At 50.6% G+C, this 23,348-nt stretch overlaps 1 protein-coding gene across 1 annotated transcript in view; it reads right to left on the reverse strand.

The window, feature by feature from the left end:
* LOC308625591 (uncharacterized protein C4orf50) overlaps window positions 1-23,348 on the reverse strand; it is a gene marked incomplete at its 3' end in the record, with an annotated part of 50,705 nt that overhangs the window by 21,357 nt on the left and 6,000 nt on the right. Inside the window, exons 3-7 of the mRNA XM_081249973.1 lie at window positions 20,029-20,622; window positions 10,937-11,120; window positions 9,803-9,930; window positions 5,829-8,324; window positions 414-506 (exon numbers count right to left, since the gene is read on the reverse strand). Coding sequence (XP_081106099.1) covers window positions 414-506; window positions 5,829-8,324; window positions 9,803-9,930; window positions 10,937-11,120; window positions 20,029-20,622 — 3,495 coding nt within the window. The remainder of the gene's footprint in view (window positions 1-413; window positions 507-5,828; window positions 8,325-9,802; window positions 9,931-10,936; window positions 11,121-20,028; window positions 20,623-23,348) is intronic.

Consider the following 23,348-nt stretch of genomic DNA (forward strand, 5'->3'; position numbering starts at 1 on the left):
GTGAGATGGCAGGAGGGGCAGGAGAGAGAAGATGGAAGGGAGACAAAGCAGAGTCAAGGCGACCCGGTGGCCCATCAGGCCTCTCCCTTGTAAGCAAGGAATACGATAGCAGAATGTGTTGTTTTTTTTTTTTTTTTTTAGTTAATAGAAATTCACAGATTGTGGGCCTGAGATTCACAGGCTGGGCCCCGTCAAAAACAGATGGGTGCTCCGAATGGTTCCGTAAGATCCAGCTCCAAGATTTGCAAAACAACGTGGCCTTTCTGGGAAGTTTGGTGCCTTTGCTGTCTCTCTCCTCTGCGGTGATTTGGGCTTCATCCCCAGGGTCCTAAGAGACATTACTCTAAAGAGAATATAAGTGTAGGGTGGAGGCCGGCCCACTCAGTGACACTTGTGAACGACCCATGACTCACTTGCTCCCTAAGAGACCTCAGAGGCACATGCTGTAGCCGCAGGCTGCACTTGGGCTGGGAGCCCTGGGGAACACGGCCCTCGGGGAGCTCTGTCTGGCGGGGGAGGTTGACGCAGAAATAAGCCACTGGCTCAGGGTGGTGAGGGGAAGCCAGGAGGCCACCGGAGCCCAAGGGAAGCACTAAATCAAAGGCACCCACTGCCACCCAGCGGTGTGTGGTGAATGCGTAACAACCACTCTCCAGGGAGGGAGGGGCACACGGATGTGGAACATTTGCTGATTTCCGTGGTTTAAATACCATCATGGCCAACTGCAAGCTACCAAAATGGCACCACTGAAAGCGGAGTTGGGGAGAGTTGTGCATGAGTTGCTTCTGCACTGAATCCATCCTGGGGGATTGGGAGGAGATGCCCTAAAATGAGACCTGGATGGTGAGCAGCAGTTCTCAGGAGAAAGCTGGGGTGTGGGAGGGCCGGGTTGAGGAACCAGGAGCGCAGAGACTAGGGAATGTATCCAGCAACAGCTGAAGCTCCCCAGGGGCCAGTTTATAACTCACCAAAAGGAGTTTGGACTCCATACCAAGTGTGACAGGAAGACCCAGAGGGTTTAAGGTTTTTATTTTAAGCAAATCAAAACATGATCAGGTTTGTAACTTGGGACGAGGGAAACAGGAAGCTTTCTTCACCCTCTGCCTCCTGTCCATCAACAAATCCCATTGATTCTAACTCTAGTTTTTATCTGGAATCCTCTATATTTTTAAAAAAAATTCCTCTATTCTAGCATCATCTCTTGGCAAAAATCCTCTTGACTGTTCTCCCTGTGTCCTCCCTGTGTCTTTACAGCATCAAAGATTGCATCTTTTTACGACAGAAATTTAATCATGTTGTCCTGCTGAAAACCCTCCAATAGTTTCCCACTGCATTTGGAAGTGATCATAACCAGAGCCTACAAGGCCTTCTGTGATCTTTCTCATGACAACTTTTCCATCCTCATCTCACACCACACCCCACCCATGCCCACCGCGATCCAGCCACGCTGCACTACTTTCTGCTTTTCAGCAAGCTAGGCTCATTCCTGACTCAGGGGCTGGCCACTTGCTTCTCCCTCTGCCTGGAATGTTCTTCCTTCGCTGCTCCTTTCAAACCTTGAGACTCTCAGCTTGAAATTCACCTCCTCAGAGTTTTAGTTCCCACCAGGTCTTACTAGCTGGGATTTGACAAGATATTAGGGAACTACATAAAAACAATTCTTTGCAGGCATTAAATGGCAGCCAATGCAGGGCTACAATCCATGAGAAAAAGGATGCACAGCAAGGTGAGCTCTACATTGTCCCTGGAACATTTTCCAAACCATGGTTCAGGGAAATAGATCCCATGCTGAACATGGTGGTCCTGCTAAGTGGAATCAGCGACTGGGGTTCAGGGATGCTATGGCAGCTGGGGTTTGTGGGACAAAGCAACAGAGAGAGGTGAGCCGCAGAGAAGAAATCCAGACACTGTCCTAGAAATACCCTTGGGTCCTTGGCTGAATCATACGTGGTGCAACATAGTGTAAGACTCTGATGCCTAGCAGAGAACAGCAGCTGGGAGATCAATTGCTAAAGAGATTTTGGAGGTCACACACTGCTACAAAGATAGCAAAGTTCTGGCTTAGCCGAAGTGGAGAGTCTTGGGTGAATGCTCTGGGAACTCAGTTGAAACCACTGAAAGGCCATGCCCTAGAAGCAAGGACCACACTTGAGGAGTAAAATCAAGCCCTGGTACTGAGGGGGAAACTGAAGTAAACCTGCACAGGAATAATGGTCTTCTGATCATTCAGCTACCTACCAGAACAAAACTTACTCAACATGCTTTAGAGGAAGCTAATAAGCAGGAATCTCTACATGTTCCACATAATGTCCAACACTTAAAAAAAAATTACTAGTCACATGAAGAAGCAGAAAAGTGGGCCTTAACCAAGAAATAAAATAGCCAATAGAAACAGACTCAGAGATAATCTAGATATTGGGGTTAGCAGACAAGACCTTCAAAATAAGTATGATTATATTTTTTAACAACATAGGAAAAGACAGACAAAAATGAATGAAAATGTGGAGTATTTCAACAGAGAATCAGAATCTCTTTAAAAAGGATAAAATGGATATGCTACTGCAAAATACAGTAAATGAAATTAAGAACTAATGGATGGGTTTATTAGAAAACAGGACACAGCAGAACTGAACAGCAGAATGTTTAGTGAACTAAAAGACAGGTCAATAGAAAATTCAAACTGATACACAAAGAGAAAAAAATAGAACAGTTCCAAAAGATGTGGGATAAAGTGAAAAAACAGTCTAGGTTTTTAGGAGAGGAGAGAAAAATAGAAAAGAACAAAATATTTGAAGAACTAATGGCCAAGAATTTTCCAAATCTGATTAAAGATATGACTCCACAGTTTCAAGAGGCTCAGAAAAACCAAGCGGGATAAACATAAATAACACTTCATGTAAGCACATCATAGTCTAACTGCCAAAACCCAAAGATGAAAAGCAGATCTTTAAAATAGTCTGAGGTAAAATGACACATTTCTTTCAGGGGAAAAAAAGACATATTATTCCATTTCTGGACAGAAACTGTGGGAGCCAGAAGACAATGAAATGAGATCTTTAAAGTGTCAAAAGAGGGAAACATATCTTCTTATCTAAAATTCTGAATCCAGAGGGAAAAAAATCTTTTAAAAGTGGAGTTGAAAAATTGTTTTCGTAAAAAGAAATTTGAGGGAATTCATCACCAGCGAAAAATAACAAAGTTCTTCAGGTGGACGTAAAACAGATCCACACAAGTAGAAGACAGAATGAACAGCACAAGAATGTAGAAAGATATGAATAAACATAAAAGATTATTGAGTGTTTAAAACAACAACAGTAAAAGCACTTTGTAAGGTATATATACATAGAAGTAACATAGTTGACAAAAATAAACAATGAAAAGGATGAAAAGGAATAAATGGAGTAAACTATTAAAAGATTTCTGAATTATTTGAGACATGGTAAAAGTACTAATTTAAAGTAAATTTTAAAAATTAATACCTACATTTTGAAATTTCTAGGGTAACCACTAAAAGAATGACACTAAAATGTATATCAAAATAAGCTAATAGAGAAGAAAATGGAATAATAGAAAATAGTTTACTAATACCAAAAACAAAGGCAGAAAGAAGGAATAAAAGAAAAGAGAACAGAACAGACAAATAGAAGAAACAGCAAGAAGGTAAACATAAAGCCAATTACACAATTATGTATATGAAATGTAAATGGACCAAACACCCCAACTAAAAAGCAGAGGATGTCAAACTGAACTAAGTAAAAAAAAAAAAAAAAAAAAAAACAGCCATATGTTGTTTCTAAGAAACATACTTTAAAGATACTGATAGCTCGAAAGCAAAAAGATGGATGGTGTAAAAAAGTTATATACCATGAAAATACTAATGAAAAGAAACTGATGTGGTACTTTAATATCAGACAAAGTCAACTTTAGGGCAAGAAATGTGAGAGATAATGAGAGACATTTCATCATGATAAGAGTCAATTCACCAGGAATACATCATAATCCTATATCTATGCATATCTAATAAATAATTTCAAAACATATGAATTAAAACTAACATAACAAAAAGAAGAAATAAACAAATGCACACTCAGAGTTAGAGATTTCAAAAGCCATCTTGGTAGATGACAAAACGAATAGACCATACATCAGTAATGATATTGAAGACTTGATTAGCATAATTAATCAGCTTGGGCTAATTAATACCCAACAACTGCACAATATTCATTCTTTGCAAGGGCACATAGAATATTTACCAAAATAGACCATAACATGGTCAATGAAAAAAATCTCAACAAATTTCAAGATTAAAATAATATAGTGGGGTTTCCCTGGTGGCGCAGTGGTTGAGAGTCCACCTGCCAATGCAGGGGACATGGGTTCGTGCCCCGGTCCGGGAAGATCCCACATGCCACAGAGCGGCTGGGCCCGTGAGCCATGGCCGCTGAGCCTGCGTGTCCGGAGCCTGTGCTCCGCAGTGGGAGAGGCCACAAGAGTGAGAGGCCCGCGTACAGAAAAAAATAATAATAATAAATAAATAATAAAAAAAATAAATAATATAGTGTATGTTTTCTGACAACAATGAAATAAAACTAGACATCAATAGCAAAAATATAACTAAAAATTCTACAGATGCTTGGAAATTCAACAACACACTTCTAAATAACCCATAGGTCAAGGAAGAAATTACAATAGAAATTAGAAGCTAAACTTTGAACTGAACAGACATAAAAAGAACAACTTATCAAAATGTGTGGGTTGTACTTGAAACAGTGCTTAGAGAGAAATGCATAGATTTAAAGGCATAAATCACAAAAGAAGAACAGTTGAAAACCAATGATCCAAACTTTCAACACAAGAAGCCAGAAAAAGAACAGCCAATTAAACGAAAAGAAAGTAGAAGAAAGGAAACCATGAAGATATTAGAAGAAACCAATGAAATAAAATACAGATATACAATAAAGAACATCAATAAAACCAAAAAATGATCCTGTGAAATGACTCATAAAATTGGAGAGAAAGAGAGAGAGACAGAGACAGAGAGACAGAGACAGGCAGAGAGATCAGATATGAATATATACAAAAGGACTCAACACTAAATATCCTACAGACACATTCAAGACCACTGGAAAAATAAATTTCATCCTAGCAGTCCTGAATGTCGAGTATTGTCCACAGATGAGGAAAACAACTCAGAGAACTCACGGATGTAGTCAGCACAGAGCTGGGTTTGAACCCTGTTTGACTGAGTTCTAAAGCCCACTGCTCTCTCCTTTCAAGACCCAGTATTCAGTGTGATAGAGGTGTTGGCTAAAGCTATGGTGGTAATCAGATTGCAATATAGAAATGTATCAACTCAACACATTGCACATCTTAAACTTACACAGTGTTAGATATCAATTATATCTCAATATAAATACATAAATACCAAAAAAAAAGACTCAATGTACAGAATTATAACTTGAGGTGCTTGAAAAACTCCTTGGTCTGAAAGTAAAAGCTCTAATATTAAAGTGTAAACACCCACTCCATGTCCCACCAAATACCAATTTGAACAGACTGAACAGAGGGGCAGACTTGCATTATCTTATCCAGGGTAAGAATAAAGACTCTGGAGCCTGACTGCCCAGGTAGAGTCTGGGCTCAACCCCTCCTAGCTGTGTGACTCTGGGCAAGTTACTTAACTTCTCTGTGCCTACGTTTTCTCATCTGGGAAATGGGGGTGGTGACTGTTCCTCCCTCCTAGGGCTGCTGGAGGACACGGTAGTAAAGGGTGTGGTCAGTGCTATAACTCAGCAAGATGATTAAACAGCCATGCAGAGTCAACCTACCCGGGAGCCACTGCGTGGGGACTTCAGAGCTCGCCCTTGGTCTTCAGAACACCGTGGTCTTTCGTCGTCTTTCTCCAAATGCGCTTCTTTCACTCCTGCCCCATCGGTGTTTCCTTGCAGGGCACTGGATCCTGCGGCATTTCCCCAGACCAGTGATGTAGCAGGAGAATCAGCACCGCACCTGGAATCCTCCAGGCCTAAACAAGGTCCCGTCCACCCTCCAGCCAGACCCATTTCCTGCTCCGAGGGTGGCCCAGGGCCTCCTGCAGTCAGTTGCCCTGAAAGCTGGGTCACCTGCACCCCCCTTTCTACAGTGTTCACCTGGTCCACCGCCATCATGTTTTTTCCCTGGAGATACTCCTCTGTTCTCACCAAAGGTCCCTCATCTGTGCTGCTCCCCCACACGACTTCCCCCTCCAGGACTCGGATCCTTTGTAGAAGGTGTTCGTTCTCCCCCCTGAAGACCTGGATCATGTCTTCTATTCCCAGCACTATATCCTTTATCAGCTCTTTATAACTGACCCCAAGCTCCGAAATCAGTGCACTGAGCTCCCAGTTTTCCAGGGTGATGCACTCCATCACGCCTTTGGATTTTCGAATGCTCGCAGACATGGCTTTCCGGAGCTGCCCAAGGTGCCCTTTCAATCTCTCGTTTTCCTCTTCGAGCTCAGAAATTTTGCAGTAACTTTTCCTGTTACAGTCTTCAAGGTCGGAAATGACCTGCACGTACTGGTCCAGCTCCCTCTTTACGTGAGAGATGTCTCCTAACAGCACGCCGTTATCCTGTTTGAGTGCGGATATTTTTTTCACATTTCTCTCCCTCTCTTTTTCCAGGACACGCAGTTTTCTGTGGCACCGCTCCTGATCTACCTGAAGCTTGGCGTTGTCACGTAAAACTTTGCTTCTCTCCGTCTTCAATCCAGAAATGAGCTGACGAAACCTCGTCCTCGCTCTCTCGAGGGCTCTCGGCTGCTGAGAGAGCTGGTTCCGACCCCATTCAGAGGACCCCTCTGGCGGGCCCGGGCTCAGGTTGACCAAATCCAGCACTGGCCCTGGAAGAACTTCTCCAGTTCCTAGGGCCCCAGTCTCTCCCGGTTTAACGTCTTCATCAGGCTCCTTGGGGTTTGCTTCCTTGGCATAACAAATATCCAAATGCTGGTTTGCCAAAGCCTGCTGAGGATACGCGTCCTCCTGGCAGCTGTGCCATCTCCGAGCAAAGCTCCAGTTTTCTCCTGCCAACGAGGAAGCTTTCTGGCCATGCCTCCCACTCCCAGGCTTCAGGATGGAGAGTTGCTGGAAACAAGCCTCCATCTCCTTTTCAAATTCCTCTATTTTTAACGCAGATCCCTCACAGCCTTTGCTTGGAGCCCGGGGGTGACTGGTAGGTCGGGCCCCCTCGGGCCATAAAGCCAATCCAGGAGACGGTGGCAAACCTCCCTCCTGCAGTAGGAAAAGCATTTCCTTGGCCTCACAGTCCTCGGAGCTCGGCTCCTCCCGGACATCCCTGTGGCCCGGGCTGGACCCTTGGAGATGCGACAATTCCTCCTCCTCTTCCTGTCCTTTGTCCTCAGGGCTTCCCTCTGGGAGAAGCAGAGCGTTTCCAGACCACACGTAGTCTTCCTCCTTGCCCGGAACTCTCCTGAGGGCTCTGCCCTGCTCTGCAAGGGGCTGAGCTCCTGCCCGCGGTGGCCCGTTGGTGCCGTGGGCCCTGGAGAAGGCGGCTGTGGCGGTCTCTTCCTCCTCTGATGATGAAAGCCCTCCTGCCCCTTCTCCCCCTTCTCCTCCTTCTTGGAGGCTCCAGACATGCCTTCCCCCCCGCCCCCTCCTGCTCAGGGATTCAGGACCCTCCGTTGACACTGAGGCCTCCCCCTGAGGAAGGGGCAGTGGAAGCTCCCGCCTGGGCCCAGGGCAGCAGGCTGCAGCCGGGGGTTCGGAAGCCCCGTGCTCATTCCGTACACCCTCTGGGGCCCTGACAGCAGCCTCCAGGCTCAGGTTCTCACGGCTTTCCTGACTTGACTGAGCCCTGGCACCTTCCGGTCTCCGCTCTGGGGTTCCTCCTCCCTCCTTGCAAGAGTCTTTTAGGTCCTTGGGGCCTCTCCTGGGAAATCGGTGATTTGAAATGCATGGGGACTCCCGGCAGAGGGAGGCATCGTGGCTCCTTGCCTGGCGACGATCCCGGCTGGGGCGTCCTGCAGCGGAGAAAGCAGGCGGGGGCCTGGCCTCCAGCACCTGTTGGGCTTGCAGTTCTTCTGGGGAATCTTCCAGGAGCAGCCACGGCAGTGGCAGGGGAGCCGAGTCCCCAGCCTGCCCCCAGGGAGGGCGTGTGTACGTCTGCACTGGGAGGAAGGACACCTGGGCCGGGGTGGCTGCTAGCTTCTGCTCTGAAATCCAGGCCAGCTCCACCGGGAGGAGTGAGCCGTCCATGTCCTGCCCCGGGGGGAAGCCACAGATGAGAAGGACAGTCTGTTCGTCCAAGCTGGGCTCAGCCGGAGTAAACTAGGGGAGGGAAGAGAAGAGAAGGGGTGAAGCGGCCCCTTCCCCCATAGAGCCTCTCCCCACCTCTCTGAGCTCATATCCTCACCCAGCCATACAGGTCTTCCTAACACCCCGGGCCTGTTAGCACTCCAGGGCCTCTGCCCCTGCCCCTCCCTCTGCCCCCCGCCCCCCCCCCGCCACGGCTCACCCTCCGGCTTCGTTAACATCTCAGCTCAAACGTTACTTCCTCAAAAAGGCCTTGATGACCACTTCCACCACTGTCTGTCCATTCACCCCCTTTCCCTCGCTCTGTGGCGCCCTCCCCTCACTCACATCATGTAGGATATGTGTGTGTGTATTGTTTAACTCCTCCCATAGCCCTGCACTGTCCAATACGGTAGCCGCACAGGCCACACGGGGCTCTTCCAATTTAAAGCAATTCAGTGAAAGTTAACACTCAGTTCTGCAGTCACACCAGCCACGTTTCAGGCGCTCAGAAGCCACGTGTGGTTCACAGCTCCTACACCAGACCGCACAGGTGCAGAATATTGCCAGCACTGTGGAAGGCTCTAGTGGACAGCACGGTGTAGACTATCTGCCTAGAATAGTCCCGGGCACACAGAAGGTGTTTCATAGATATTTTTGAATATCTTTTTATATTTACTTATTCAATGAGCTTAACCAGAGAGGAGGACTGGCCCGACTCAGAGAACAAACCCAGGCTGGGCTGAGGCCCGGGAGATGAAACTTGGCTTCATCCAGGCTCAGTAGGAGCCCTCGGCTCACATACGACCACGACCCCACTCGCACCTCGCAGCGCTTCCAGCCTCACCACCTTTACCTGGCGGGTCTTCCCACCTGGCCTGCCCTTTCGCTGTCCATCCCTGGTTTCCTGTCTGTCTAACTACTTCCCCAGCTTCTCTGTGAAGCTCTCCCCACCCCAGGGACTGCTCTGGTCTTTTCCCACTTTGGGTGTGACACAGCACACCACGCAGTGGCTCAGAGCAGGAGGTGAATGAATGAAAGTAGGCGAGCAAGGAAGGCCCCCCCCTCTTTAGAACCGCAGAACCGCATCAGGGCTGGCTGGAACCAGGTTCCTGACCCATAAGGCAGAGTGTGGTGCAGAGTGTGGGCTATGGAGACATGAATATCCCAGTCCCCTAGAGGGCTGTGAGGCCTTGGGAAATCATGACTTCCTCCTCTGCAGAACGGGGGGTCATGGCTCCTGCCCCATTGCTGGCGGGGAGGTTTCAATGAGATGAACTTTGCTACGTGGCAGCTGGGTCTGGGCACACAGCTGGGGCACACAGCCTTCCTGCCCACTCCCCACCCAGGGCTCAAATCTCCCTCTCAATTATTTCCAGAATGTTCTTCCAAACCCCAAGCTTCTTTACCTCCTTCTCCCACCTTCTGCGTGGTGGCGACACTGTGCAGCACACACAGTAGGGCTGATCAGACCCAGCTGGCACCCCAGGCACACAGAAAGCCTCTGGCCTCACCTGTCCACGGTCAGATCCTGCGAGGTCTCCTGGGAACTTGTACGTGGTCTCCGGGCCTGGGATCAAGACAGCAGTGCCTTGTCCAGCCCCGATGCAGTCCCAGGCGCGGGGCCCCTCGGAGGGCTGGCCTGGGAAATGACAGGACCGGAGAGTTAAGAAGACCCCCCTAGGAGCTTTCCCATGATTGCCACCAGCAGTGCCATCTGCTGTTAGGATGAGACAGCGCTTCTCATGACTCAGGGCCTTTGAGCCTCCAAGAGTGGCCTGCTGGCCACCACTGCCTGTCAGGTGAGAAACCCAGGCTCAGAGACGGGGAATGACATCCACTGGTGAGCATCAGAATCGGGTCTGGAAGCCACCTCTTCCGACCACAAAGCCCACGACATGTCCCCGGCCCCGCACCCTCATGGTCACACAGGGTCATAATGCCTGGCCCCCAGCCCCTCACGGTCAGCACGTAGACAGAGGAGTGGATGCCCAGGCTTTGTCAGACATGCCCTGCCCCCTTCCCCAAGGACAAACCTGACCTCGTCTGACTTGTCAGCTCTGTTCCCCAGAAAGGGGATGGAGGGGAAAGGTCAGCTTTGCTGGTCAACAGCCCCGCTGGGTATAACTGACACCCTCATCCTTAAGTTGAATTTCACCTTGGAAAACTGTACATAAACCACAGACGGCCACTGTGGACACTGTGGCTTTGGGGTTCCCTGTGTGCAGTGGCTTTTGCAGCAGGGACCCCGGAAGCTGCACCCGAGACTATTAGCAGAGATATTGGTTCCCATTAGGGACAACTTAGGGATAAGGGGGTCCCAGCAACTCCCAGACTTCACACTTGTCTCACACCTGAGCTGTCACTGGGGGCAGGGAATAGAACAGCTCCTGGTCATGACACGGTCTTCTGCAAAGACAAATCCCCCTGAAGGGACCCCTGCTGCCTGAGGCTGGCACGTGCGTCGCCTGGTTGGCACCCTTCTGAGGGCTGAGGCAGTGAGCCTAAATATCGGGTTGAGCCTAAGTCACAGACCTTGCCGTGGGCATTGTGGACTCTGATCCTACCTTTCCCAGCTGTGTGGCATCAAGCAAGCAACACTACCTCTCTGGGCCTCAGCTTCCTGACTGTAGAGCAGGGACCGCCACCCTGCTGTGTCATCAGGATGTCGTAAGAGAGCTGGCCCATCAGTGGATGTCCACGCGGGGCCCCCCACGCACCTGCCGAGCCCCTTGGTCCAGGGGCCCCGTCGGGGCCTCGGTTTCCGCAGGCATCCGGAGCCTCCTCCCAGGGCAGGGGCAGCGATTCATCCTGAACACAGCCCAGGGCGTCCTTGAGTTAAAAAACACAAGAAGACAAGACAGCTGTGAGTGTCCCTGGTTGCAAAGGACCCTCCAAGCCTGTCCCAGCCAAGTCCCTCCCAAGGACCCCTGGAGGGAGTCGCATCCCCTCCCCAGGTGAGGACAGCAGAGGGCAGTGGCCTGGCCATAGGGCCCTGGTCCTGCGTTCTCGGTCCTGCCAACCAAACTCTCCTGTGAGCACCCAGCGTCCATTTAGCAGACAATGGGGAGTTGTCCATTCAGCCAAGATTTTTCTGGGCCCCTCAAGGTGGCACCAAAGGCTCCAGTCCCCTCTCCTTCTGGTGCGGAAGTTCCCTCTGTATCCACCCAAGGTGGGAGAATGCCCCGGCCTCCGGGCAGTCCTGTCCCTCAACTGTCCACAGGCCCCAAACGCCACAGCCAGGCATCTCCGGGCAGCACCCTCCTCCTCTGGGTCTCACCCCAAAAGGCAAGCTGGGCTGCAGCAAGGAGCTTCCCTAACCCAACGCCCACCCCCTGCCCCACAGAGCACGTTAGAGGCAGCACCTTGACTGCAGCTCCAGCCACCACCCACGAGGGGCCAGGGCACAGGTCTCCTGCAGGTTCCCACTGCCCCGGGTACGTCTAGCCCGGTTCTAAGGGGCGCTGTTTGCTTCCCACCTGCTCCCACACTAGACCTGAGGTCGTTCAGGAAGGAAACTGGCCTTCATTCGGTCCGCACTGTCACTCCAGCCTGGCACACACTAGGTGCTTAATAAAGGTTTGACAGTTGGATGGATAGACAGAACCTGCTGAAAGGCAGACATTCCGGACTCGCCGTGCATTTATTCAGCAAACATTTATTAAGCTCCTACTGTGGGTCATGTGCTCTTCTAGGGGAGGGGGAAATGGAAATGGACAGGTCATGCCCCATCACTATCCCCAGGTCCTCACCTGCTCTCAGCAGACCCTCGCGTTGGCCACTAACTGGGACTCCTGCTTCCCCTCCCGTCCTGCCCGCAGCTGCCAGGGACCCTCTGACCTGCAAGTCCCCCCTCACCTCCCCAACTCAGTCCACGGGATCAGCTCCTGTGCTGCAGTCAGGCACGGGAGGCCGTCCAGGGCTGTCACCGCAGCCCCTGACACTCCTGGTCCTGGCTTCGTCTCACAGTGCCTCCTTGTCCCCCCACCCTGGTTCCTGCTGGCCTCGGCATGTGCGGTTCTTCCTGCCTGCCTGGCGCATCCTCCTGGGAAGGGTACTGGTCGCATGCTGCCTCCTTGCAAAACCCTCCCTCCCCCTGGCTCTCTGCCCCTCCTTTCCACACCCTTTGGCAGCCTAGCAATTGCACTGAAATGGAAACCGGCTCAGGTTGCCCTCCTGTTTCCAACCCTTCCCACTGCCCTGAAAGATAAAACCCCTGCCTGCCCGGCCTCACCACACCCATCTCTGCTCTTTGGATGGACCCTTCTCCCTCCTGCCTTGGGGGCTCGCACCCCTAGTGCCTACTGCCTACACCTCTCCTCCCCACCCTTCTGCCTGGCCCAGCTGCTCCCTTCTGGGCTTAACTTAAAGCCCAGATCCTTAATGAGGCTTCCCTGAGCCTCCCCCAAATGAAGCCCCTCCCTCACTGCAGCATCCCCTCCTCATACCCCAAGTTTGTGACCTTCCAGTTACTGTGCTACAGTTTGTGTCTTGTCCAGCTTTCCTCAGAGACCAGGGGAGACCAGACCCTGGCCACACCTGAGGATCACCCAGAAGCTTTTAACAAGTACCAGAACAGGGCCCCAGCCAAGACCAATGAAAACCAGAGGGGTCTGGGCACAAACCTGCTCTGCATCCAGATGGGCCCGGCCAACCTGCCACAGGTGCCTTCTGCCCACAGACCTTGGGGTACCTCATGGTTTTCTCCACTAGCTTCCCACTTGATCAGAATTAAACACTTTTGTCAAGAACTTAAAATCGCTATTGGAAGGAGGTGGAGATGAGAAAATGGAGAGAGAGAGAAGGCACAAGAGAAAGGAAGAGAGAGAAGGCAAATGAGAAAGGAAAAAAAGAGAGGAAATGGAATGCAAAAAGGGAGACAGAAATTCAAAGACATGAGAGCAAGCAAGAGAGAGAAGCAGAAGGAAGGAGGAGGGAACAGATGAAAGGGAGGCGGAGGGCAGTGTCAAAGGCCACCATCATTCTGCTGTTCATTTCTATTTGGATTTTGCTCCAGTACCCAAGCTGACTTCCATTCAGTTCAACAAATACTTTCTGAGCACCTACTATGTGGCAGGCTTTGTCCTGGGGCTGGGACACAGCCATGGGTAACACACACAGACCCCTGCCTCGAGGAGCTAACATCCAGGGGAGGACTTCCGAGATGATGCTATACCCACTTCATGTCACAAGTGATGAAATCAATACTCAGAGAGGGACAGTGACTTGTCCAAGGTCACAAAGCACACACAGTGGGAGAACAGGACCTGAACTCAGGTCTCCGGACTTGATCCGGGCCTTCTCTCCCCCTTCTTGCCCCCCTCTGCTCAGAGCTGCCAGCCCTCCCTGCTTTTCAACACTCACAGGAGCATTTGCCGGTAACTTTACTTGGCTTTAGTTTTAACGTGTAATTATTTTGAAAGAAGAAAATGAGGAATACAGTGATATCCAAACACAAATATTACAAATGTGTGAGAATATATCCCTCTGGGTTTTTTTTCTGTGCAAAGACATTTAAATTCTTCCAAAAGTCTGTTTCGACAAAATGTTGACTTTCGCTTTGTGCATTTTTCATGTGATGGTATCGAAGGATCATTTCTCCACAACTTCTTCTGTAATGTGGTGTTTTAGGGCTGCCAAAAAATCTCTGACGTAAGGAATGCCTTCACTTACCAAATCAGGTCCCTCTGATCAGACATTTAGGTTGTTTCCAATTTTTACCAACTATAAACAGTATTGAGGTACTTTTAATATATGACAAATATTCTGAATACAGTGGAATCTTGAGGTTTTTCTCATTCGTATTTTTCTTTTTTTAAGTAATGGACCTTTTTTGTAAGACCACGGTCCATCTGTATTTCCTTTTTATGTTATTTGTATGTTTGTGGCTTTTGCCTATGTTTTGTTTTTTGACATTATCGAAACTGTTTTAAAGCCCTTGCTCGCTGCAGGAGTGAGTGACAAATGTGTAACGGCACTTCTGCTCAGGTGCAAGCTTTGAGCAGGAACGGGCTGCCTGGACTCAGGAAACAATGAAGAGATTCTCATACTCGCCAACAGGAGTCGCTCTACTCATATCGCTGGGGCCGAGAAGCTGGCCTGAGCAGCCCGCATTCCTGAGGCCACTGTCACAAGGAGCCGGGTCGCAGCTCTGGGATGACTGCCTGACACTGACATCATAAGAGAGTGACTTTTAATCTCTTTATACGAGCCTCCTTGTTACCCTCCAGGCCAGGCCACTGCCCCAGGGTGTCCCCTGCTGTAGCGGTCATCATCCAAATTGCCCTTTCTGCTCCTGTGTCTATCTCCCCTACAAACTTTTGAAGAGCAGGATCGCCTCCCCAGCCCCAGTGGCCGGCACGGTGCCTGGAACATACAGGATGCCCAGTGCACGCTTGCCAAAAAGCATTTGGACACATCTGCAGATAGGCTTTGCTTCTCTTGCAAACCAGAGTCCTCTTAAATTTTCTTTCACCTGGGATTCTGACCAGAAACCCCCTCCCCAAACTCCTCCCCGAGTTGGGCGTTTGTCCTCGCAATGGCCATTCCTTTGGGGACCTGGGCTCCAAGCAACTTGTTCTAGAAACTATAAACTGTGTGATCCTGGGCAAGGCATGTGCCTCCTCTGTGGGGTTGGGGACAAAATCACTGATCCCTGCCTGGCTACCTCCCAGTATCAAGGAGATCCTGTTTGGGGAAGTGCTGTGTAAATAGGAATCAAATAAAATATCTTCTCATAACGATTACCCTCACCATGAATCACACCATGACACACATCAGATGTAACCAAGGGGCTGGTTTGGGTTGGAGGCACCCTAATAATTTGTAATGACTTTCAATACGATACACACTTCCCTGGGGCTAGACCTCCCTCTCGTTTCCCAATTTCTATACCTCACTTCCCAGCATTGCCATCTTAGGCTGGTCCCTTCGTCTGGAAGTTTCCATTTCTCATGGGCAATGGAGCAAATATCTTCTTTTGGCCATTTATTCACTGAGTCACTTCCTCACCAAGTATTCCACAGCCTGTGGACAGGGGCTGGGACTTATGGCTGAATCGGACCCAGTTGGTGATGACGATGAAGGCACAGCTACGGGGGCGTGGGCAGCCAGGCCCAGTACAGTGAGAATTAGGGTCACCAGAGGTGGGTCATATCATGATGGGGGCACCAAGGAGGGAAGGAGCTAACGTAAAATCAGAAAAGTCTTCTTGGAGGAAGAGACATTCTCACCAAATGGAGAGAAAGAAGCAGGGGTTTACCAAGGGGCCATGGGGAGCAGACGGTAGAAGTCTCTAGACACAGGGAAAGTAAGCAGGCTGGAGGAGGCTGGCATATTTAGGGACCTGCAGGACCGCAGGGTGGGAGGAAGGGGTGGGCAGTGAGCCTGGAGGCAGCGGCTAGAGCAGCTGGGGCCTTGAATGCCGAGGTTAGGAAGTGGAGCTGGATCCCAAGGTGATGGAGCTGCTGGGGGCTTATGAAAAGAGATCATTTGGGGGTTACACCGTTATCCAGAGAAGGGTGCTGAAGATCTGCCGCGTGGCTCTTAACCATTCTGGGTCCTGCCCCTTTGGAAATGCACTGTCAGCCTTGGGAAATCATGCATGCATGCATGCAATGCTCTCAGAACACTGAATGCAATTTCATACATGCACAGCCATGGCCACAGGCCAGACCAAGACCAGAGGGACACCATCTGGCTTTACAGTGTTGTTATCAATAGATTCTAGCATTTTAACTTTAAAATTGCAAGCCATGCTGCCCCATGAGCTGGTGACTGGCTGGCATTTCCCATCTCTCCAGCGCGCTCTCTGGAGGATTTCTTCCTTTCAAGGTGGCCCTTTTCAACTCCAAGGTGCTCAGAGTCGGGACTGTCAGTGCCCTCTGAGAGTAGGACAGTTCGGAAGACTCTGACATACCCTGTGGCCGTGGGTCCATTCCCCATTCCAAACACCAAGATCCCCAACAGTGACCCACAGATCGTCAGGCCCCTTCCCCCTTCCTCTGTTTGCACCCTCTTTCTCCAGGCAGTCTTGTCATCCCGTGCAGGCAGGGGCCTTGTCTTATTTCCCAGCCCTGGTACCAAGCTCAGGCCCGAGTACACCTTGTTGTATGGCACCCGTTAAATGCTGATTTTGGACCCACTGACCACTAGTTACCGGAGGAGCGGAGCCTGGCACTCAGGCTCACCTCAGGGTCAGCCTGCCGGGGCGCAAGTCCTGCCCCACCACTTAATATCTGTGGGACCCTGGGACTCTCGGGCCTTCACTTCCTCATCTGTAAAATGGGGGTAAGATAGTGCCTCCCTTGAAGGTCGTTGAGGGACAAAATGAGTGGACAACAGATGTAGAGCATCAGAGATGGTGTCTAGTGCAAAGACTCCCTCATAAATATAGGAATCGTTTCGGGTGCCCCATGAAGCCGGCGAAGAAGCACATCGAGGAACTAGAACCGACAGTTCTACTGTTTCATGGGGCCTCATAATGGTGCATCCAGGAGGGTACTTGTTATGAGTTAAATTGTGTCCCCCCACAAACTTCCTAAGTTGACTCTTAACCCCCAGGACCTCAGAACATGACCTGATTTGGAAATAGAGACACAACTGATTAAGTTAAGATGGGGTCATTCGGGTGGGCCCTAATCCAATATGACTGGTGTCCTTATGAAAGGGGGACATTTGAACACAGACATGCATAGAAGGAAGACAGTGAGACACAGGGAGAAGACAGCTGCCCACAATCTAAGGAGAGCGGCCCAGAACAGATCTTCATTCACAGGCCTCGGAAGGAATGACCCTGCCGACACCACGATCTCGGGCTTCCAGCCTCCAGGACTATTGTTGAAACCACATAGTTTGTAGTTCTTTGCTAGGGTAGCCCCAGGAAACTCTCATAGTACCTACGTTTCTATTTGCTCAATAAGGATATTGAGGCATAGAAGTAAAACGACTGGCAAGGCTCCCGGGGCTCCTAGAAGGCAGGGCCAGGCTCCAGGCCCACCAGTTGGGGGAACTCGGCCCTGCTTGTCTCCATCTGGGAGAACTGCTAACGCCTGGCTGGAACAAGAAGCTGGTCACCCTGGTGTCGAGCCCCCTTGGAGAGATCATCAGCGAGGGGATGGGAGCCACTTCCCAGAAGTGAGAGCAAGCCACATAGGAAATGCACAAACCACGATGAAATGGACACCGACGGCCAAAGCAAGCCCTTGCTGATATCACTCTCCCAGCCCGGATGCTCACAGGCTGCCATTTTAGACTGCTAAAAGCCAGGATCAGTGACCGTCCCGTGACACTCTATGCTGAAATGGTAACTGACATTTGTTCCATCTTTAAAGGGCTCTTGCATCCACGCTCCCATGGGCTCTTCACTCTGACACACTCAGAAGACAGCAAGTGCTGCTACCCCTTAACCCAGCAGAATCCACTGCCTCTGTCCACTCCGGGTCCCACCTGCCATATTAGAGCATGAGCATCTCACCCCAGTGTGTATGGCTTCCATGTTTAAGGATCAGCATTTTCTATCCCACGGGCCCCTGCTTCCTCTTCTACTCATCTGATAACAGGCTGGCTCCTCCGGATGCTATAGAGGCAGAACTGGCTGGGGACCACACTTTATAGGAAATTGAGGGAATTTTTGAGAGACTTTTGACTGTGCACAGCAGCATCCAGCAAAGTCTTGAGAGCATGCAGTTCTCCTTGGGCATTGGGTCTTTTAAATGATAAGGCATGAAACATCGAGAAGGTCACAGATGCATGTCAACAAGGGGCTTATAACTGATGGCACACAAGCTGCCAAACGCAGCCACTGACACTGCCCCAAACTCCGCAAGAACCAACGCTGGCCCCAGCATCTTAAGGTAAGGACAGCATCTTGGAGTCACAGCCTTGATCTGGCCCATGTCCCCTTGCTGGCCCTAATACTTTGGAGCTGCATGCCTGTGGTCAAGTCACTTAACCTCCTGGGTCTCAGTTTCTCCATCTAGCCAGTGGGATAACAGCACCTGGCTTGCAAGGCTGTACTAAAGATTAAATGAGAGAACACAAAACATACAAAACATTAGGAGGTATCTCTAAAATATTTAGGTATTCACCCTTCTTTAGATAAAAGAAAGAGTAGCAGTGCACGGGAAGGCAGAAAGATTGGGAGAATAAGGATGTAAGCCAACAGCCTAAATTAAAATCTTACGTTTAGGAAAATTACAGAAAGGATTCTAAATGACAATTTCCATCTCTGCACGATTTATTTTCTGAAATTACAACAAGGTGCCAATATTAAAGGTACACTGTATTCCTTTTACCTGATGAACATGATGGAGGAAAAACGAACAGGACACGCAGAAGTAACATGAGTAGGATGAAGTACTAAAAGGATAAAATATAACCACAGATAAACTCATTATTAAAATGATCTAGGCAGGATACACTTCAGTATCTTGAGAAGACTAAAGTTCCAGTTAATTTGAAATAGGTTGTCCAGGTCCGAAGATAAATTTGATATATATTTTTTTAATGAGTAATCTTCTTTGGGCTAAGGTGGCTCCCTTATTTTTCCTTAAATGCAAATTAACCCAGTGGGATCTTGGAGGGAGCTGAGTTAACTCTCCCTTTACAGGGAGGCAGCCTGGTGCAGGAGAAACAAAGCACTCTGGACTCACATCCAATTTGGATCAAATTCTAGTTCTGCCTCTTCTGAGCTGTGTGACAACAGGTCAGTGCACTGCCTCTCTGAGCCTCAGCCTCCTCTCTGTGGAGTGGGGACATTAATAGTACCTGCTTTACAGTTTTATGAGCATTAAATGATGCCTTTGAAAACACCGTAGGGTGCCAAGCACGTGGCAGGAGTATATTAAGCATTAAGTTTTTGCTCGTCTATCAGTTAGGTGATAACATCAGTGTCCAGCCTGCTCTCGGCTCCAGAGCTTAAGAAACTTGCTTGGGGTCACACAGCTAGCAAGTAGGAGAACCGGAAAGGGGCTGAACCCTGCATGTTCTCTACTGCACAGTCCTGAGGGCCTCCTGTGTGCTGCTGCTGGGGCGGCCGCTACAGAAGCCATCTGACCTGGACCTGCCCTCAAGGGGCTCACAGTCTAAAGAAGGAGAAATGAAGATGCACGTACAGCACCGGCACGCTGAGGACCGTGGTCACCTTTGGAGCTGTGAGGGAGGTGGGAAAGGGTGATGGCTTTCCTAGGGAGGGGCGGATCGGGGTGGAAGTCACGAGACCATGACAGTTAATGTCATACTGCACGTGGAGGAGCTCGCCCAGCACGGGGCCTGGCACAGGCAGGGACCCATCAAATGTCAGATAGATGGACGGACAGGAGGAAACGAGACGAGGAGGGATGAAGGGTAGCTGGTTGGCTGCCTGGAGAGTGGCTGCAAGGAGACATGGACAAGCAGATGGTTGGGTGAAAGAGATGATGGAGTGTGGGTAGAGGGGTGGGTGGGTGGGTAGACAAGACGGTGCATGAGGGCATGGACAGGTGGACGGTGGCTGAGCAGGTGGACAGGTGGTGGGGAGGTGGCTGGCTTGGTGAACGGGTGAGTGAAGCTGTAGGGGTGGATGGGCACCACCAGGTGGGTAGATGCGCGGATGGAATGAAGGGTGGGTGAACGGGGCTGGTGGGTTGCAGGGTTGGTTGAAGAGGAAAACGGGGGAATGACGGAGCCCGTGACTTGACCAAGCGGCAGAAAGTTAGAGAAAAGCAGAAAATCACTCGTGCCCTGGGTTGCGGCCACTTACCAGGCTACCGTGACCAGCAGGGGCCGTGCTGAGCGCTCTCTCTCGGGGGGCCTGGGCTCCCAGCTTCTCTCGCAGGCACCTGTTTTGCTGGGCGAGCTCCTCCACCTGGCCCTGCAGGCCGATCTCCGACAGCTTCAGCCCATAGATGAAGCAGCGCAGCTCCTCCAGCTGCCCGCGGAGCAGCCGCTCGGTGGCGCGCTGCTCCCGCAGCCGGCGCGCCGCCTGGTCCCGCTCGCGCTCGCCGCGCTCGGCCCTGGCCCGCAGCGCGCGCGGCGCCGCGGCCTCCTCGGGAGCGCCCCGGGGACTGGCCGGGCCCGGGGGTCGGGGGCCACCCGGGTTCGGAGCGTCCAGCTCGGCCAGCAGGAGGCCCGCGGCGTGGCAGAGGCGCCGCACGTCCAGCTCCAGCCGCTGCACCTGCTCCCGCAGGATGCGCTCCTGCTCGCGCACCAGTCGCAGCTGGCGCCGCTGGAGCCGCCGGCCGCGCTCCAGGGCCGCCGCCTGCCGCCCCAGAGCCTCGTCCTTGCGCCGCAGCCGCTCCCGCAGCCGCCGCAGCCGCCACCGCTGCCGCCGGGCCGCGCGCTCCTTCTCCTGAACCTACGGGTTGGCGGTGGAGGAGGGCGTCAGGAAGGCGGCCGGGGAAGCACCGTAGCTCGCATTGAGCCTGTCTTTATTTGAAACTTCGATATTTTGTTGTTCAGCGCGCTTTTTCTTTTTGCATTAATTTTTGCATTAAAACATTGCTGCAAAATATTATTGATCTCGATGACTGTTTTTTGGCGCCCCCTTAAAGTTTGCCCAGGAGACGAGCACCTTCCTCACCTCCCCCTAGTGTGGGCCCTGCACACCCGTGAGCTCCCTGAGTTCTTGGAAGGAAACTGTGCAACGGGCAGGAGGGGGACAGGCTGGTGCGCACTGGGAGGGCCAGTGGTTCCAACATGTGATTCCCCCACACCAGTTTGTAGAGAGCTGTCACCTGGACCCCCCTGAGTGTCCCCACTTCCCCACTTGCAGAACTTCCCAGACCTCTCCATTTCCCAGTGCCTACAGGGTTAATGCCTGAACCAGTAAGGATCAGCTGACCATGACTTCTGGCTGGTGAGACAGGACCACCAGTGTCACAGCAGTTGTTCCTTCCTGTGAATACGTCCTGTGGAGCTACTCAGAAGTGACCTGCACAACGGCACACGACTAAAAGTCACTGAACCGCCACGTACTTGACTCAAGACCTTTCCTTTTTCCGCTTGGCCCGCTGCCTGTCCAAGGAACACATCTCCCTGTTCTTAAACCTTGCCCTCCCCCCACCCATGAGCTGTAGGCTGGACTGGGGTGACCCATGCACTGCAAAAATGGGCGTCCTTGCCCAATTTTCAGAATTAATTTATGCAAATGGGTAGAACTGCCTTCACGTTAAGCTCTCTTTCAACTGCTAGTGCCTGCTGTTGATGCTCAGTCACAGCCACAAGAGCTTGCAGAAGACAAAACAAACAAGCAAGAGCAAATGTGAAAGAGGAAACTTGGGAACAGCCTGGCAGGCTTTGTTTGACAGCGTGTTTTGGGGGGAATTGGGGCAGATAAAATTGGAGTTAGATTCCCTGCGAGGAAAATTGCTCGGGGTCTTCCTGATGGTATGAATCCTGTAATCGGTGATGCTAGGTGCACGGTGCCCCATCACCTGGATGGGTCTACCTTTATCACCTTTGGGAATGACCACGGGTCACCACAGAAGTGAGGTGTCTTTGCATGCAAATGATTACTGCAAATATTGACAACAATGGGGCAAACTGCCATTTGGCAAATATCAGGTACAAAGGGCAGAGTTCATGCACTCCTGCAAAATATGCTCTGAAATGCAGATAGTTCTGGGGAGAGATTGAGGGTTAGTGTCTGGGCTGGGTTGAAACTGGGCCAAGTGGTCTCCGAGGGGACCCAAGCCAGACCCCTCACCTCTCTGAAATTTTGCCCTTCATCTGGAAATGAGGTTTTGTGACAGGACATTCCCAGCAGCATCCAGATTACAAGAGAATGCAATAAAGAAATGTGTCTGGGCCACATAACTGTGGGTCCTGCAGTGCCCTGAGCTCGCTAATGGAATTTCCCTTGCTTGTCACCCTCATCCTCTGTCTCCCCATCATACTAGGAACCTCTGGTGATTGCAGGACGGTGTCTATTCACCTGGGAAACCCTATATGTATATAAGGCGTGACAAAAAATATTAATTACAGGATTTTCCACGGAGAGATTATATGCTTGATGGTGGGATCCCACATAACACTACTATACCTCGGGTTAAAAACTCTCAGACAGGGCTTCCCTGGTGGCGCAGTGGTTGAGAGTCCGCCTGCCGATGCAGGGGATGCGGGTTCGTGCCCTGGTCTGGGAAGATCCCACATGCCACGGAGCGGCTGGGCCCGTGAGCCATGGCCGCTGAGCTTGTGCGTCCGGAGCCTGTGCTCCGCAACGGGAGAGGCCACAGCAGTGAGAGGCCCGCGTACCGGAAAAAAACAAAAACAAAAGCTCTCGGACACTGACGATGATGTGCTGTGAACCAAGGAGGATGACCTCAACTTTCTGCACCTGAAGTTCAATGCAAAGGGGAAAAGTGGCACTTGCATGTCTCCTTGGCATCTCAAAGACTAATTTCAATTTAATTGAACTTCTTATCTTTCCATGCTTCACTTCTATTTCAGTTGAAAGCTAATCAATCTGGTGTTTTTCAAACTTTCTGGACTACTTCCCATGGTAAAAAATACATTTAAGAACATGCCCCGTTATGCATATGCACGTGTTGACAACTGAAACAGAAGTTTCAGGAAACAGCACTCCCCTTCGTACACGTGATGCCCTTTCATAATTCCTAGTCAATTCCATTTTTAAAATGCTGGTTGTGAGTTACGGAATTGATTTCACAACCCACTTACGGGTGTCAACCTGCAATTTAACAGTCGCTGTGCTGCCCTGTGAGTAGCAATTTACTGAAACCGGATGCCTCTCGGGATCTGTGGGTCTCTGCCTGCCAGGTCTCTGCCCTCCAGCCTTTGTCATCTCTCCCCTAGAATATTTCAGTAAAGACCAGTAATTACGAAGGCAGCTAGGGCTATCCAAATGCTTACTGTTGTGAGTGTTTTACACGTATTACCCTCCTTTACCCACACAACAATTGAACGGGGTTGGTACTGTATCATTCCCATTTCACAGATGAGGAAACTGAGGTCCAGAGAGGTTAAGTCATTTGGCCTAGATCACACAGCTCATGAGTAGCAGAGCCAGGGTTTGGCTCTAGGCATCTGCCTCCAGAGCCTATCCTCTTAACTACCCACTCC

This window comes from Mesoplodon bidens, assembly GCF_964165515.1.
Source record: "Mesoplodon bidens genome assembly, chromosome: 1".
Classification (NCBI taxonomy): Eukaryota; Metazoa; Chordata; class Mammalia; order Artiodactyla; family Ziphiidae; genus Mesoplodon; species Mesoplodon bidens.